The sequence below is a fragment of the Chelmon rostratus genome, chromosome 20 (assembly GCF_017976325.1).
Source record: "Chelmon rostratus isolate fCheRos1 chromosome 20, fCheRos1.pri, whole genome shotgun sequence".
In the NCBI taxonomy this organism is placed as follows: domain Eukaryota; kingdom Metazoa; phylum Chordata; class Actinopteri; order Chaetodontiformes; family Chaetodontidae; genus Chelmon; species Chelmon rostratus.
In genome coordinates this window covers 9,604,502-9,620,495 of record NC_055677.1, presented here as the reverse complement: position 1 = coordinate 9,620,495, position 15,994 = coordinate 9,604,502, and the positions used below count along the sequence as shown (strand labels likewise).

The 15,994-nt window shown below is 43.3% G+C and overlaps 1 protein-coding gene across 1 annotated transcript; it reads right to left on the bottom strand.

Annotated features, from left to right (window-relative positions):
- Nucleotides 1-114: 114 nt before the first annotated feature.
- agtr1b (angiotensin II receptor, type 1b) lies at nucleotides 115-6,640 on the bottom strand. Its single transcript, XM_041961654.1, has 2 exons — nucleotides 6,459-6,640; nucleotides 115-2,236 (listed from the first exon to the last, which is right to left on the bottom strand). Exon 2 carries the CDS (start codon nucleotides 2,128-2,130, stop codon nucleotides 1,039-1,041), a length of 1,092 nt encoding a protein of 363 aa, XP_041817588.1. The 5' UTR covers nucleotides 2,131-2,236; nucleotides 6,459-6,640; the 3' UTR covers nucleotides 115-1,038.
- Between the last annotated feature and the right edge of the window lie 9,354 nt (nucleotides 6,641-15,994).

Genomic DNA, 15,994 nt, shown 5'->3' with positions numbered 1-15,994 from the left:
CTCAGATCAGATGCTATTTCTGGATGGTGTGGTCACTAGCAGCATGTTTTCATGACTAGTGAGGATTCTTTGACTCTTTCAATCATGAGGTGATAAGAAAAATCAACTTCGGACTGTGGATTGTTTCATTTTTATTCATATGTTCACAAATTGTACACTTACAGAGTAGGGGAAAAAATCTATCAACATGTATAAATACCACAAAGACAACCAACAGAGATACTGACAATGATCACCCTACCTGGAGTGTTTGTGGAGCACTCTTATACAGCATGTGACTCCCAGAGAAGGCAACGTTTCAGCATTTCATTCTTATTATGCAACATTTATAGTACATTACAAGGAGCACATCCTTTGACATTACCACATATAGCATACAGGCACTAGTTATCAGTCAAATATGTTGTTAACCGTTATAAACTCACATCACATTTTTGCTACACTTTTCCAACTGTTCCATGTATACAGCTGCTAGCAGAGCATGCATGGTGGATTATGATTTTTTTAATTTTTTTTTTAAGCTGTGGCATCTTCGCCGAGCACTTTATCACTGTTCCAACTGGCGAACGACCTGCTGAGCACACAGAATGGTTATCACTGGACAACATATTACTGCACTGTTTCCTGAGGTGGGCACAAAATCCTGCAGTACATGCATATCTTGGATAAATATATAAGCGATAAGCAATCTGTAACTATGGATAGTCTTTTCTAACAGGACAATACTCCATTGATATAGTCAGTCCTGGATTTTATTTTATACTTCACCACATTTCTGTGGTGAGTGTGAGTGCTGTGTCACATGTGATGGCTTATGAATAATTATTCTGCAGATAAGCATTGCACAAGGTAGTGAATGTCTCTTGGACATACTTACAGAGGGACATGAATACAACATTTCAACCATTCTGCATGGTTCAGTGCTTGGTAATACAGTTGGGGTTTTAAAAAGCTTGGAATGTCTCCATCCCCGGCCCCTTAACCACAGACCAAAAGAGCGGGGAGAGTGAACTCGTACCCTCTTTCTTTAGGTTGTCCTCACTTAACGTCAGAGGAGGCTTTACTTTTGGCCGTGAGGCTCAGGGCCTCAGAGGCACGAAAAGAGAGGGCGCTCATCTTGGAGCTGATGCTCGGGTGAGGCCCTGTCGCTCCGCCCGGCGAGCAACGCAACAGGCGCAGTAAGTTTCGGCGAAAGTTGTGCCCAACGAAGCCGTACACAATCGGGTTCACGCAGCTGTTGAAATAGGCAATGCAGATGGTGAAGGGCATGGCGGTGTCAATGATTTCCAGGATGGCACAGTTCTCCACCAGTATCAGCTGGGTGAGCACCTGCATTAAGTGGAACACCTGATGGGGCGCCCAGCAAAGGAAGAATGCCAGGACAGCCGCGGCAAGCATGCGCAGTACCTCGTCATCGCGAGAACGAGAGCTTTTCTGGATGTGCCTCGCCCCCAGCAGCGCCCGGCCGATGAGGCAGTAACATGTGATGATGATAATGAAGGGCACCAGGAAGCCCAGCAGGCTTTTCATCAGGCTGATGGCCAGCAGGAGCTCCTTCAACCTCTTGTCGTTTTCAATGTTTGGGTGCAGAATGCCACACACCGTGGTGTTAGAGTTTGTGATGTTGTGGACATCTCTGGTCAGCGCTGTGGGCACACTGAGCACAAAGGCAAAAAGCCAGATCACCACACAGGTGATGCGCGCATACACCACGGTGCGGAACCGGCGCGATCGCACCGGGAGGACGATGGCAAGGTAACGGTCGATGCTGAGCGCTGTGAGGAAGAAGATGCTGGTGTAGAGGTTGAAAATCACCAGCCCTGCGCTGGCCTTGCAGAGGAATCCTCCGAAGGGCCAGTGGTAGCCTGTGGCGGTGAAGGTGGCCCACATGGGCAGAGTGATGAGGAAGGTGAGATCAGAAATGGCGAGATTGAGCACGAAAATGTTGGCCACCGTCTTGAGCTTCATGTAGCAGTAGATGACAGCCACCACCATGCTGTTTCCCACGATGCCGATGACAAAGTTACAGCCGTAGACGATGGGTACCAGGGTGAAGATGAATTCATGGCTCCCAGACATGCCGCATGTCAGATCGATCCCTTCTGTCGCTCCTGCCGTTATATTCTGCATTTTCCCTTTTTAGTGCCAGATCCCGGGACTTTTAAACAGGGGGCCCTGTCGGCAGGGTGCGTCTGTGGTGACTGATACAGGCCTTGGGCGAGGGCCTCAGCGAGTCCTATAAAAGAAACACAACAAAAATGTCACAGGCAGTCTCGGGGAAGAGCCGTCATTACCGCTGGCATGGCCCATAAACGCTAATCCACACGAGCACCCATGAAAGTGCTCACCCTACACCAACTCATTAAAGACCTGCACATTAAAGCCATCCTGACACTTTATGTTATTTCTGTAAAATAAGGAGCCATGAAAAACAGATGTTCTTTGTTATTCAATATTCCAAAAATGCCCTTTGAAACATCATTATTCAGACAGTCTGCGTTCTCCCTTCTCCTTTAAATCGTCTCTCGGCTAATGAATGGCAACAGTAAAACTGTACTGTGTTTATCAAATGGTCCGTCCATCTGGGTGGACTGTCAGCACCCGGAAGCAGAACATTTATGCCTTGTGTTACGACCTGTGTTAATGAAGACTGCATGGCAAAGTGCGAGCTTGGATAACAACGCCATTAAACAGAGAGGTAGTGCGGGAGCGGGGAGGAGAGAGAGAGAGAGGGTTGAGGCTCCAGTCACTGTAAAAGACATGTCACGTTTCAAACCCTTGGTGTGCAGAGATACATTGTACCCAGCGTGAGAACTTCTAATCAGCACACACCTAAACAAACAGGACAGCAGGGATTCGGGGAAACTTTGCTCTGTGAGAAAATCAAACCTGCATGCTGCGGAAAATTTGCCTCTGGGCTACTTTTTGCTCCATTTGTACCAGTGGAATGGGAGGAAAAAACAAATCCTCCCCTTTGTTGAGAGTCTTTATGTTTAATAGAATAGCTTAGCGAGCATCATTAGTGGGGCTGATGTAATAATATTAGCATAAGCCTGATGTATACTATTATTACGGCTGCAAAAATAGGTTCTGCTGCTCATTACAGGAAAATCACAACATGTTTGTGGTTACATTAAACCAAACAGATGCCAAAAAGGAAAACTGAATTTGGAGGTCAGAAGTGGGAAAATAGCACATACAGCTAATAAAACAGCACATTTATGGCTGTATAAGACCACTGTGTAAGCTGCCACAATAGAAATGGAAATCCTCTGATTAGCAGTGTGACTTAGCAGGTGTCTTGCCACAAGATGGCATTCTAGCATTAAGATATTACTCTCTTTCCATGTCACAGCTGACACAGTCAAGGGAAGAGGGTGGAAAAGGTGTTGATACATTTAGTTTTACCTCAGCTGGTCCAAATTTATATTTATTTGCAAAATCTTCAAAAATGGCAGTTTTGCTTTTGCAGCTGCTGCTGTTGCTCTTACAGCCACTGTGGACTCCAACTAAACAAATCTTACCTATCTGCATTCCTATTGTCTCTGGTTGGCATTAAGACAGTCTGAGCCCTTCCAGTGCTGTCGAGCTATTTTATCTCCAAGTCAAAGATCCCCACATTTTCCACCAGGTTTCAGTGGATGAATTCCTTGAAAAAAAAACCCTCAGTGCGCTAAAGCAACAGCCATATCGGTTGCAGATGTGGGGATTGTTGAGTGTGGAAGATGTGTGGGTGCCAAGGGCAACAGAATAATGAAATATCTCTGTGAGTTTCCTGCACAGACTCTGGTGTAGTAGGCAGGGTAAAGCACCAGCACAGATGTCATTTCTTGGATTTACTGTACATGTGTTTTCTTTCTTTAATGATTATAACAGTGGGTGGCTGTAAATTTAAACTATACAGAGGAGAGCAACAAAACACGTATCAGTTACACAGTTTAGGGATTTAAAAGCGTTTAAGACGATCTCTTGATGCGAAGAAGATTTCTCACGACCGCAAGTGGAAATATGGGAGAAATTCGACACCACAGACCTTTAACCGTTATTCCTACGGTTTGCGTTTTAACCGCCAGTACTTTTCCGTGAGGGAGATGCTCAAGGCGAGGGGGCGTTCGTGGGGGGTGAATATAGACACGGGTGAAAGTTATTGCTGCCTATATATGTAAGTGAGCCTCATACTAAAGGTGAGGTGGCACAGACAGAAGGCGAATCGGAAGCAGGTGATTTAGTGCGGCTGTGTCCAGTGAGATATCGTTCAGAGTGAGATGGCACATTACTGGATGACAGCCATAAACCCTGGGTGACCACAGACAGGAAGGTAAACACCCACTTCACAAGGTCCATGAGCAAGCTGCATCCTCTCGGGCACCACAATGGACTGCGGGGCCCTGCGCGCTGTGTTTGCAAACACACAGCTGCTTACAATGACGATAAAATCAGGATTTGGAGGAAGTTTGGGGACATTTTTGCTCCATGGTGCAGAGGCTGACTCCTGAATGGCACTGTAGTGGCGACATTCCATTTCTAATCCTATTTCAGGGGTATTTAAATGCAACCTCTTCCTGAGATCATGGGAATTCCTTATAAAGTTAAACCTAGAAAAGTCCAGGCTGGCCAAGTTGGACTGAGCGTGGAGCGAATCGCGGTTCCCATCAACAGAGCTATCTGAGGCTGCCCTCGGCCTGAGCGCCCGGCTGCTCTGACATGAGCACCACCATCTGGCTGCCCATAGAGAGAGCCACTAAAATGTCTGCTTGATGGAGTTAATGATTTATATCAGCCCATTATGAAGTGAGGCTCATCTTACGAGAAACACACCACCTCAGCCGCCCACCTCATGATCATCCGCTCGTTTAGGCCTCGTTTTAGGCCTGTTCGGTCAAAAGGGTGTTACAACGGGTGCTTCCCCTTGTCGCAAACTCACCTTTTTGCATCCTGCATCTTTAAATTTAAGACCTAGCTACACACCACCAACAAATGGCAACGCAGCTTAATTTGTCACAATTACTCCTAGTAAAGTAATAATATGGGTGTCTAAAAGTCTAGCACACCTCAACTGTGGCCTCCCACAACTCACTTCCTCCTCTATCTCAACTTACAAGGGCATCACTTCAGCTGAAGAGTTCTTGAAGTAGGAAACTTGACCAAGAGTAAACTTACTGACGGCTAAAGAAACTCTAACCTGTTACGTGTGGAGGTGCCATTAGATGATTGGATTTTTTAAATGCATCAAACCATGCAATTCTGCATTTAAAGTATGTGCATTTCATACATAACTGTTAATAAAGATTTGGGTTGAAACGTGTGTGTGTGAGAGAGTGAGAGAGAGAGAGAGAGAGAGAGAGAGGGAGAGAGACATACAGTGACAGTGTCCATGACCTAAATGAGGACTTGACTTGTGCTTGCAGGAAAGGGGCTAATGGAAATATTGGCTTCAGAAGCCATGTCTGCATTTTCTGTTTATAAAACGGTGCTTTCATGTGACTTGCGCAATTAAACAGCACAAACGTCAGCCTTTAAAGCTTCCCATCACTTCCTGTGCTGTATTTGATAAAACATGGCACCGCTATTTTCAATTACAATAACAAAACAGATTATAAATCCTGTTCTCTCCCACTTGTTTTCAGTCATCAGGATGGTTTAGAAGAGGTGATTACAGGAGGTGAGTACCTGTAGAAGTGGAACCCATACAAAGAGCATGATGCTGAGCAGACCTCACTCTGAGGAACCAAAGGGGGAAGCCTGCTTTCCTCTCTTCCTCAACATGCTCATTCTCCCGTCCATCACTCTGTTTCTCTTCTCTTCAGCAGATTTACACCTGTCTCTCACTGACAATGTGGAAAATTACATTTCACCTGCTTTCAGTCACCTTTCCTTGCTGCTCCCCTTTTTCCCTCCTGTCCTGAGATTAAATTCTCTGTAAGTGAGGACTTTTCGGGGGCGCACAGCTACTGTTTGTCAGGAAGTGGATCTAATTCTCTAAGGGAATATGAGACGATGGAAACTTCACAATAAGACCCCGTCCCTCTCTTCGTATAGCTTGTTTGATCCTGGATTCCTCCCATGCCTACCCCCAGCTACAGCGGGTCATTTAAAGGCTCTGCACACACAGGACTTTCACATGAACAACTTGAACAAACAGCAACAACAGGTAGTGCCGATCAAGTCAGTGAATGCACCCAACATTTTGTTCTTTGCATTCTCTACATTACGTGGGATCCCAAGGCAATACCAGCTATTTTCAATAAAGAGCTCATGAGATAAACGTTTACAGAAACTGAAACCTTTTTGCGCCGGTGTTGGAACATTAGGAACCCCTAAAAGCAGCTGTAACAAGTTCAGATTTGTTTCTCCAACGAGAGCAGAAAGTTTCATTTTACAGAGTTTACAGACTAAAACAGTTCTTTTTAAAAGTTGGTAAAACACCTTCCTGTGAATGAAGTAACGTGAGCTCTTACCTGTGGTGCAGAAGCAGGAGGCTGCTGATGCTTTCAGAGCAGGACAGGCAGAGACACAGAGAGACCACCGCAGTGTGCCAGTGGCTGCCTCTGATTTAACTTAACTGGTGGAGCGAGACGAGCAGGAATACCGCCTGACACACAAACACTCTCACCCATCACCCCCCCACTACTCTCTCTCTCTCTCTCTCTCTCTCTCTCTCTCTCTCTCGCGCTCGCACACACACACACAACAAAGATGAATGAATTATATTGGAGCTATGTATTGTCCTAGCCCATCTCTCTCTGTGGCCAACAGCCTGCGCACACACAAACAAAAACACAGACACATACACACACACACAAGATCTTACACAATAGCACCTCTCCTCGCCGCCTCCTCCTCCCCCTCCCCCTCCTCCTCATTCCACCCTACTCCCCAAGCACCATCTCTCCTCTCTCCCTCTTAATGTCTGTTTTTAATCACTCGTTTTTGCTTTCATGTGAAATTGAGTGCCGCTTCTGACAGGTGGAGCTGATTAAAGCGCCAAATCTAGGCCTGTTGCACAATCTTTTGAGGGTGCTCAATTTGGCGTTTCAGTTTAATTAACCACACACACACACACAAGTGCATGCACATTCGCATTGGCAGCACTATGGTTAACCTCACTTTAATATCTCGAGCACCTATCCACCCCACTAGCGATCATCTCTCATGCCATGACAGTCCCCCGTCCCTTGTCCTCTGCACAGCATGAAAGGAATGGCCAGGCTCTGATTGTGATTGGGCCTGTCGACACACTGTATTAATAGCTGCCACAAGCTCGCCCTTGGCTTGGATCGGGGGCTAGGAGTAAGGGGGAAACTGGCGGGGTGGAGCTAGAGAGTTGGGTTACTGCTTTTCTTTCGCTTCTTGCTGGGCTTCCTTAGCACATTTCCCGTCACTCATTTGTCAAACTGCTTTTTCTTTTTTGCTAAAGAAGTGGATATATTGTCAGTGTGTGAACATATGCAGTCAGGGTGTGCATGTGTGTCAGGGTGACCGAGCTGACAACTCCCCGTGGTCAAGCTGGCTTTGTCGAGGCTATTTAAGTGTGATTGCTGATGAATGTGACTAGTAAAAATGTGCTGCAAAGATTAATTTCATGCGATTATAGACTTTGATTGGAATTTGAAGCCTGCACACTTTACGGTTGTGTAATCCAGCTGTAATAAGAATTTCTATTTTTGGCAAACATCCATCAGACACACCTAAGCACTGAAGTTATTTGTCTTTCTCACTATTCTTCTCTTTCTCAAGGTCTTGACAGGTGTTGAGAAGTGGGTCACATCCTCACCTCTCCGCCTCAGTCCAAAGCAGCTATCGCAACAGTCACGGAGATGGATAGTGACGGATGAGACGGCGTGCCTGTCATCTCCTAAATCCCCTCAGTTTCAGTGTCCGCAGGGTTGACGGCAAAGAAGGACATCACCTGGTCCGAAGGCAAACAAGGAAAGAAAGGAAAAACAAACATTTTGGGCTAAGTGGAGGTCCTGTTTGGTGGCTTTTGCTTGCTCATGTGTGACCCAGTCATTTGAGAATGAGCACATTTACCGAGCTTTCTATGGCTTGCACCGTCTTGGAGGTCACACAGGGTCAAAAAGCAGCAGGTACAGAGATCTGGAGAGGTTTCTGAAAATACATGACATGCACCAGAGTGCAGGCTGCAGAGAGGAGGACAGTATATCACTTTGTCTGAAACACAGCAACAAAGCCATTTACACCTCCAGTGGATTATGATCAGGCTCCATTACGTCTTCAGTTACTGTGAATGATAAGAATCAGCCATTAGGAGAGCGTTATATTGTTGCGTATCCTGTCACAGCGGTGAGCACCCGTACGGTATCAAATCACCTGGGCAGCCTTGGTCTGGCTACCACAACAATTATCGACAATTTAAATCTGACCCACGAGACCCCTCAGGAAGTGAGGACAGAGTTATGTATCAGCTCTGAATCTGCACTGTATTTTCCACAAAACAAATAATTCTCAGCAGGGACAGGATGTTGTTGCAACACCCGGCGCTACAACATTGATTTACACTCCTCGAGTGCAAGCAGAAACAGATGTTGATGATTTAAAAATGGAGATCTGCAGGGAGAAGATTAGGTGGGAAATGAAATTTCCTGTGGGACTGAACCTTTTTAGAATGGATGGGTGATGTTTATTTCAGGTTGTGGTCGGGGCGTTTACAAAGTAAAACTCCATGTCCTGAAAATGAACTCCATAGTTCACTCTAAAACAACACATAAATGGTCTTTCCAAGATTATTTCTAAATTCATGTTGTGCAACAATTAGGAATCTGCAACTATAAAATCCGAAGAAAGAGGTCATTTATCTATCTATCTATACATCATTTCTGGGTGAGTAAGGCCATAAAAGAAGACAAGGCTTCATCTCAAGTGCTCATACCCTGGAGGTGTGATAGTGGCCGATGTTCTTGCTAATCAAATCACTCTAACAAGATTAGCTGTGTTAGCACTTAAGCTGTAGTAGAATGAATTGATGTCCGAGGTAATTACTGGTAGCCCGGAGCACTGCGGGGAACGGCGGACCTTTTACACCAGAACAACACAGGCGCTAAAATGCCAAACCATCACATACCCACCTGCTGAAGAAAGACAATACTCTGTGAGGTCTGAAGAGTGAGCTCCGACCGTAAACTGCTGACCAGCACTGAGTGACAGGTAGCTGACTCATCTCTTGTTCCTGTATTAATATATTATGCAGGTCACAGGTTAGCACTGCATGGTTTCCATCAAAACTCCACCCGTGAATTAATTTGCATTTTTATCTGGTCACAAGAGGCCAGGCTGAATTTCATTAAAGTAAAATCATCAAGAATATATTTGTTTCCTCACATGATTATCATTAGTTTCTGTTGAAAAACGCAAATTAGACTTTACCAAACTGCCAGAGTTTGCAGAGCAAGATATTTTGGATGTTGTTTTTAGGAGCTTTGCCAGCTTTACTTCAAAAGTCTGTTCGTCTTGTACTTGCACATGTTTTAAATCTCACCATGAAACTCTTTTCCTCATCGTTCCCAAATAAATTGTTTTCATAAACCCGTTTCACAACCGCAGACATTTTGACTCATCACAGCAGGAAAAACACAGGTGGAACTATTAACACTAAAGATTTCTACTCCCACTAGTCATTGCAACTTCACCTTTTAAGGTATCGCCAGCGGTGGAGAAAGTATTCAGATCCTTTACTTAAGTAAAATACCATACTGTGAAAATATTCTGTTACAAGTAAAAGTCATGCATTGAAAATGTCACTTAAGTAAAACAATGTAAGTATAATCAGAAAAATGTGCTTTAAGTATTAAAAGTAACAGTACTCAATGCTTAAAAATGGCTGGGAAGAGCTGTGACTGTGATATTATTTTATATCATTAGATTATTGCTATCGGCTGATTGAATTATCAAAATGCACTGAGTTATTTTCTCCATTAATCGATTGATTGGTTAGTTTAGAAAAGGTCTGAAAATGGTGAGAAATGCCATCACAATCACCCAGAACCTTCACAATGTTGTCTGTACAATGTTTTGTACAACTTACAGCCCAGACCACAAAATTATTCAAAATCAATCAAAATTATTAAACTATTTACAAGTAAAAGCAGAAAATGTTCACATTTGTGCAGCTGGAACCAAGAAATGACCCACAGTGTATATAGACTATAATATAGTATAGAATTGAATGCTTATAGTACATAGTTTACAGAACATTACAGATCCAAGACACAGGCGACAGAAGGTCACAAAAGGTGCAATAACAAATGTGTCTGCTACCTCAGCACCACAGACAGCACCATGGATTAATCAATACACAGCACAGTCAGACTACTGATATTTCAGAGCCATGGTCGGGGACATAGATTCTAATTTGCACAAACCTCAGTCAGAAAAAGGATCAATAAATCAGGCAGACTAGACTAACTTATTCAACCAAACAACACCCTCATACTGCCTAAATGCTGTACTTGTATATACTGTTGTGTACTTTAGTGTATAACAAAACATTGCATTTCATAAGCTGTTCATATGTTTTGTACGCAAAAATCTCAACTTGGAAAGTAACTAAAGCTGTCATATAAATGAAATGGAGTTAAAAGGACAATAAATGTGGTGGAGTGGAAGTAGAAAGTTGCATGAAAAGAAAATACGACTCAAATTTGTACTTATGTACAGTACTTGGGTAAGTGTAAGTTACTGCGTTATGTTCCACAACTATATTTGCTCCTACATACCCTGAACGCACCCGTTCACGTTACGGCGGCCTGTTCAAACTGGCGTCTGTTGCTCTGGCAATAACGTGAAGATGCTAACTCTGCTACAAACATTTGCCGCTAGCTAGCTGCCTGTTGCTCTTATTAATGTAGCATTTCATGAGCTAACTCACCGGCATACTTGCTATCACCCTTGCTCCAGGACGTCTTTTCTATGGAAATACTTGCCTGCTGCTTCTGGTCCATTAAGTAAACCCAGTCCTCGTCGTTTCTTCGTCGCCCTCGAACCTGAACTTCAAACCGGAAGTGCAGTTTTCTGTCTCTGATGTGGAGGTTTGGTTCTGATGTGACTCTTCAACAAGGTAAGAACCTGCTGCTTCTCCTTATATAAAGCTTATATTGTGATTTTGTTTGTGTGTTTGGCTGACCGTCTGTTTGTGGCCTGTGTTCTGGCTTTTGCTGCTGCTGCCATGTAGTGTTTGCACTGATCTGAAATGTGATCTGAAATGTGATTTTATTTGTTGTTTTTTTGTTGAATTTGGCTTTTGTTTTCGCTCCTGAATTATGTTGCTTTCTCAATGAGGACGCTTGTGCTGGTTATTGTGAGAGCTGTTTGCTAAATTGGTGCTGCATCATCCTCCCTCCCTACTTCTTGCTGTTGTTTTGGGATGGTTTCTTGTCTCAATGCTAGCTTGAGTGTCTGAGATGCTGAAAAGGTGTATTGTACTTGTGATTTATTGTTGTCTTGCGGACAGCCTTTTCACATACGTATTCTGGTTTCATTGGGGCCTAACATATTTGTCTAAGAGCCAGAGAAATATTTCAACTATTTTATGTGACAGCTTGCTTTATTCTTATCTTTTCCTTCTCATATTCTTCTTCTAGTAAGTAATGTTTGTAGTTTTTCTCTGCTACTACTCGCCTCTATTTATTGCCACCTTAATCTTACATGGTCATTCGCTGCATGAGTGCTGCATAGCATTTCTGAAGAAGAGACGATGCTGCTCAGTTGCTCTACCCACTGTTGTGCAGCTTATTTGCAAACTCTGCTTTCAAACGCCTGCAATAAGTGTTGTCTGTTGCTTCCATCGCTGTTCATATACATGTTGCATTTCACACGCTCCACCCTCACATGCAGAGCCTAAGTTCTCCTGTGAGGAGGAAAGTTTATTATCATTGCTCCCCAATTCCTGCTGTGTTGAACTTGGTGAATGCTTGCAGGGAGTGATGAGGTCGGAGTCCAGATGCCAAACATCAACTCTGCATTCACATAATAAATCCCAGTCATGTCAGTCGGCTCACTAAACCACCCATATCAGCCATTTTAATGCTGTACACAAAGGATTCAAATTTGGAGCGTTTTTCCATTTAAATCTATGTTACTTGAAAAAAAAAAAAACAACAACAGGTTTTTAAATGCTAAACCTTAAAAAAGAATAGCATATATTGATTAACATGCTGACATACAGATGTTAATTAAGACATACAGATGTTAATTAAGATATATCTTATCTATATAGGATATATCAGCTTAGTTAGACACCCTAATTAAGATAAACATTTATGTTGCGATGATTATAATATTATGATAAATAAAACGTATGAGCCTTGTGTTTAAGCCTGATGTTCATAGAGGGGAGCCTGGTGGTTCAATGGCAAATACTGTACTGATTTACATCTGGTCTTGGATGTTAAAGGCTAAAAAATCTCTCACAAAGATATTTTTCCTTGTAGTGCAGATGATCTGGCAGGAAGGCTAGACTCCGGTAAGCCACCAGAAAGTCTTATAACATGTATTATATCTAGTGGACACTCAACACTCTCATGCTTTATATAGACATAACAAACATCCATCTGTACAGAACTAATTTCTGGGCTCCTGACAGTCCTAAACATCCAGGACTACATATATCACCCTCAGATGGCCCACAAGGGACCCGTCCAATGTGACTTTAACAAGGCTTTTATTTTCTCGGTGTGCCGCGTAGGTGTCAAGGACAGCTATAGCACCATCCCTCTGGTGCAGTCAAGGCTCAGAAAATATTTACTGCATCTCTCACACTGAATGGACCTGCCTTGTTAGCGCTGTCGCCCGTATGAGCCTAATTCAAAAAACTGTGTTTGTGTGGGAGGACGAGAGGGATGTGGACAAAGAGTAACAGAACAGAAAGTGTTTTTTTTTTTCACAAACTGTGTTTGTTTGTATGTAGTTTTTTAGTTGTTAGGAGCCAGGAATACGTGTACAACCTGTAAGCATGCTGGTTTTGAATTGACCCTTGACCCCTGGCTTCTATTCCTGCTTAACGTCACGGAAATTACTGACCCAGAGGCTGACTCTGGAGATGTAAAATTATGTGGCTGCCACACTCCTCTTGATTGGAGCAAAAGACCAGATATGTCAAAGACAACAAATCTTTTACACAAACAGGAAGCGTCCAAGAGATTGGGAGGAAAGTGGTGGGAAGGCCTGTAATGGGCCTCTAAGAGATCACATTGTTTAGGTCTGGGCTCCTCAAGGTTGCCTTTTTACATCTGCACACAGGGAGGGATGGGAAAATATTGAGGGGGGATGCTGAGGGAGGCTTGCTACTTCTCCTTCAGTGTAACCTCTCCCATGAATATTTTAAGCCCCTTATTAGATCTATGGTGGATTTAAAAAAAAGGCATTTGTACTTCCCTCCCGTCCTGTGAGGTTTATCTGTATAGGATGACATTTGAATTTAATAACAGAGAGCTGTCATGCAGACCTGTGTTGCTTCCTTAAGGTACTATCTGCTCAGCCACTGGAGCATTATAGACTAAGGTAATGGAGGAAGAGGTAATGTTGCCCTCAAGCAAGGAAGTGAGTTTGTTCCTTTGACGGCTTTGTTCTGTTTATTAAAGTGATTTGTCATGACATTCAGACATCTCAGACAAAGATTGCAAGAGTGTAAACAAATAAATTTGAATTTCATTCTAATAGTTTCTTTTCTAATGTTTTTATGTGGTAGCAGTGGGCTGTCAGCATCTGTGTGTGTTGAGCCAAATGCTCATTATTGCTCTTAAACTGCTCTGTCTGCATGTGAACTTGTGAGCGTAAGACAGAAAAGTTTCACGCACATGCTGGCGTATGAAGGGTCTGGAACCTGTTCTTATCCCCAGCCAGGCTTTCCTTACATAAACAGCATGTGAACGCCATTGAGTTTTCTTTCTCACCCATGATCCCGTGTCTTGTAAAAGACCCATAACCAGGCTGGGAAACATTATCAAGGGTTTTTTTTAAGTAATGTCAACCCAAAGTAAATGCAAAACTAAAACAAGTATTAATTCTAAACATTAACTAAATCACATCTGGACACTAAGTTGTGCTTTTCAAATGCATCTGTGTGTGAGTTTATACTCACAGAGGCTGCGTACAGTATCTCAGCTTGTACCCACGTCCCTATTAAAATCCCCTCCGGCCATGTTGTTACTCTCTGGGGCTGCTGGGGAGTTTGGGCTCAGCTGAGTCAATAGCCCTAAGGCCCTCTATCCGTAAACACCCCCGTCCTCCGGGAAGAGGGTGACTCGCGCCATGTTGGCGATGTTTTGTCATGTCCTCATTTCTGTAGTAACAAACAGATTAGGCTTTGACAGATGTGTTTGGAGGGAGGTGGTTCAGTCTTTGAAGGCTGTGTCATATCACAAATAAACAGGCTTCCTTTTGTTATAACATGATTTGTAATTGGAGCCGTATATAATGCATTTAAAACAAAACATGGTAAGCTTTATTACTTGCTCTGGGAAGAGTATGTAAGAGTATATATTCTCCAAAATGTTGCAAAAATACATGACAATCCTTTATAAATATCCCGTTGGTAGTTAGGGAATCAGCTCAGTCATAAAGCAGACATGCGAAAGGCTCAGTACCCAGTTAAACATTTACAGAATTCAGTTGATGTAATAACCTGTCGAAACATTTAGAAAATCTGGATGGAGAGATGATGGGAAGCTATGAAAATCATGCACAAGCGACAAGCCATGAAATTATTGGCTTTAAAGAGAAACCTAAAGATTATGATTGCTCCGTGCTCTGCTTTGATTCTCTGTACCGTAATAAACTTCAAAGAAGTACTACTGATATATTTTCCTGTAATTCCTCTTTAGATCTTCATCCCCTGTGTGTTATAAGGACCATGACTCAGTAAATGGCGGCATTAACCTTTTACAAGCGCATACTGTTTTGCTGTAACATAATTCTTAGCTGAGCTCTACTGGTGACATTGAATACAAACAACAATTTGTAATCTGGAAACCAGACTCTAAATGGCCTTAACTTGCATACTTCAGTCATCGCTCTCTTCGTCATCAGGTTCCTGCATGTTTGCTGCGTACTCTGGGACACTGAGTTCACTTGACCTAAAGTAAGAAACAGGTCAAGAACTTTGTTCCAGCCAGCTCGAGCAGTCTTCTGTCCACCCCCCCGTCCTGTTTTTGTGCACTGAGATGCAGATAACAGGCACGTTAGAAAATCCAGTACTTGTCCTTAGTCATGTACCTTCTAAATTAATCAGAATTCCTTTGAGTCCCTGATGTGTCTGCCTGTTTTCTACTGAAGAGCAGCAGTTTCTGTATTCCTGCCCATTCCCAGCGCTTTCTGCTGAGGTGGCCTTGCTTCGGGAGTTTGCCTTGGCCTTGTTTTAGAGGAGTGCCAGTTAGTGGATGGCACCCAGTTCTTGTAATCAGCACATAGTCCCTGGGAAGGAGGAGCTCATACTGGTTTCTAATTTTGTTTTCTGTTTGTATTCGGATACTTTGAGGCTCAGAGAAATTACAGTTAGAGTATCAGTGTGATTTTGACATGGGATAATTTCAGATGGAATCTAAGCATATCATTCAGGGATTTCATATGGTTCTCCCAAAAGTGGGTGTGACACAGAGAACACGAGTCTCTGGAGAACCACAGGGATTCAGATGGATACTAATCTTCCACCCACGCCTTTCTCACCTGTGTTGTTGGACAGAAAAATCTGAAACAGCTATGAACGCTTTTGCCTTCAGACATAGTTGGACATGCACTTCAACGCAGTTTGGTTGTTTCTTGCAAGCAACATCTACAACACCCACCTTCAGCAGTGTGGTTTTATATAAGGGAAGGGGTTAACCGGTTGCATTGAAATGAATGATCAAAAATATTTTTTGAGGCACCAAGAGAAAACAGAATAATTTCTGCAAGGACACAGTATAGGAACCACTGTCTGTAACTGCCCCTCCACTCAGTGAAAAACTTGGTCAAACATTAAGCCAAAGAATTCTTCAGTTGG

Bases quoted from the DNA above. Each gene is read 5' to 3' on its own strand.
- agtr1b (XM_041961654.1), bottom strand. From the start codon at position 2,130: ATGCAGAATATAACGGCAGGAGCGACAGAAGGGATCGATCTGACATGC.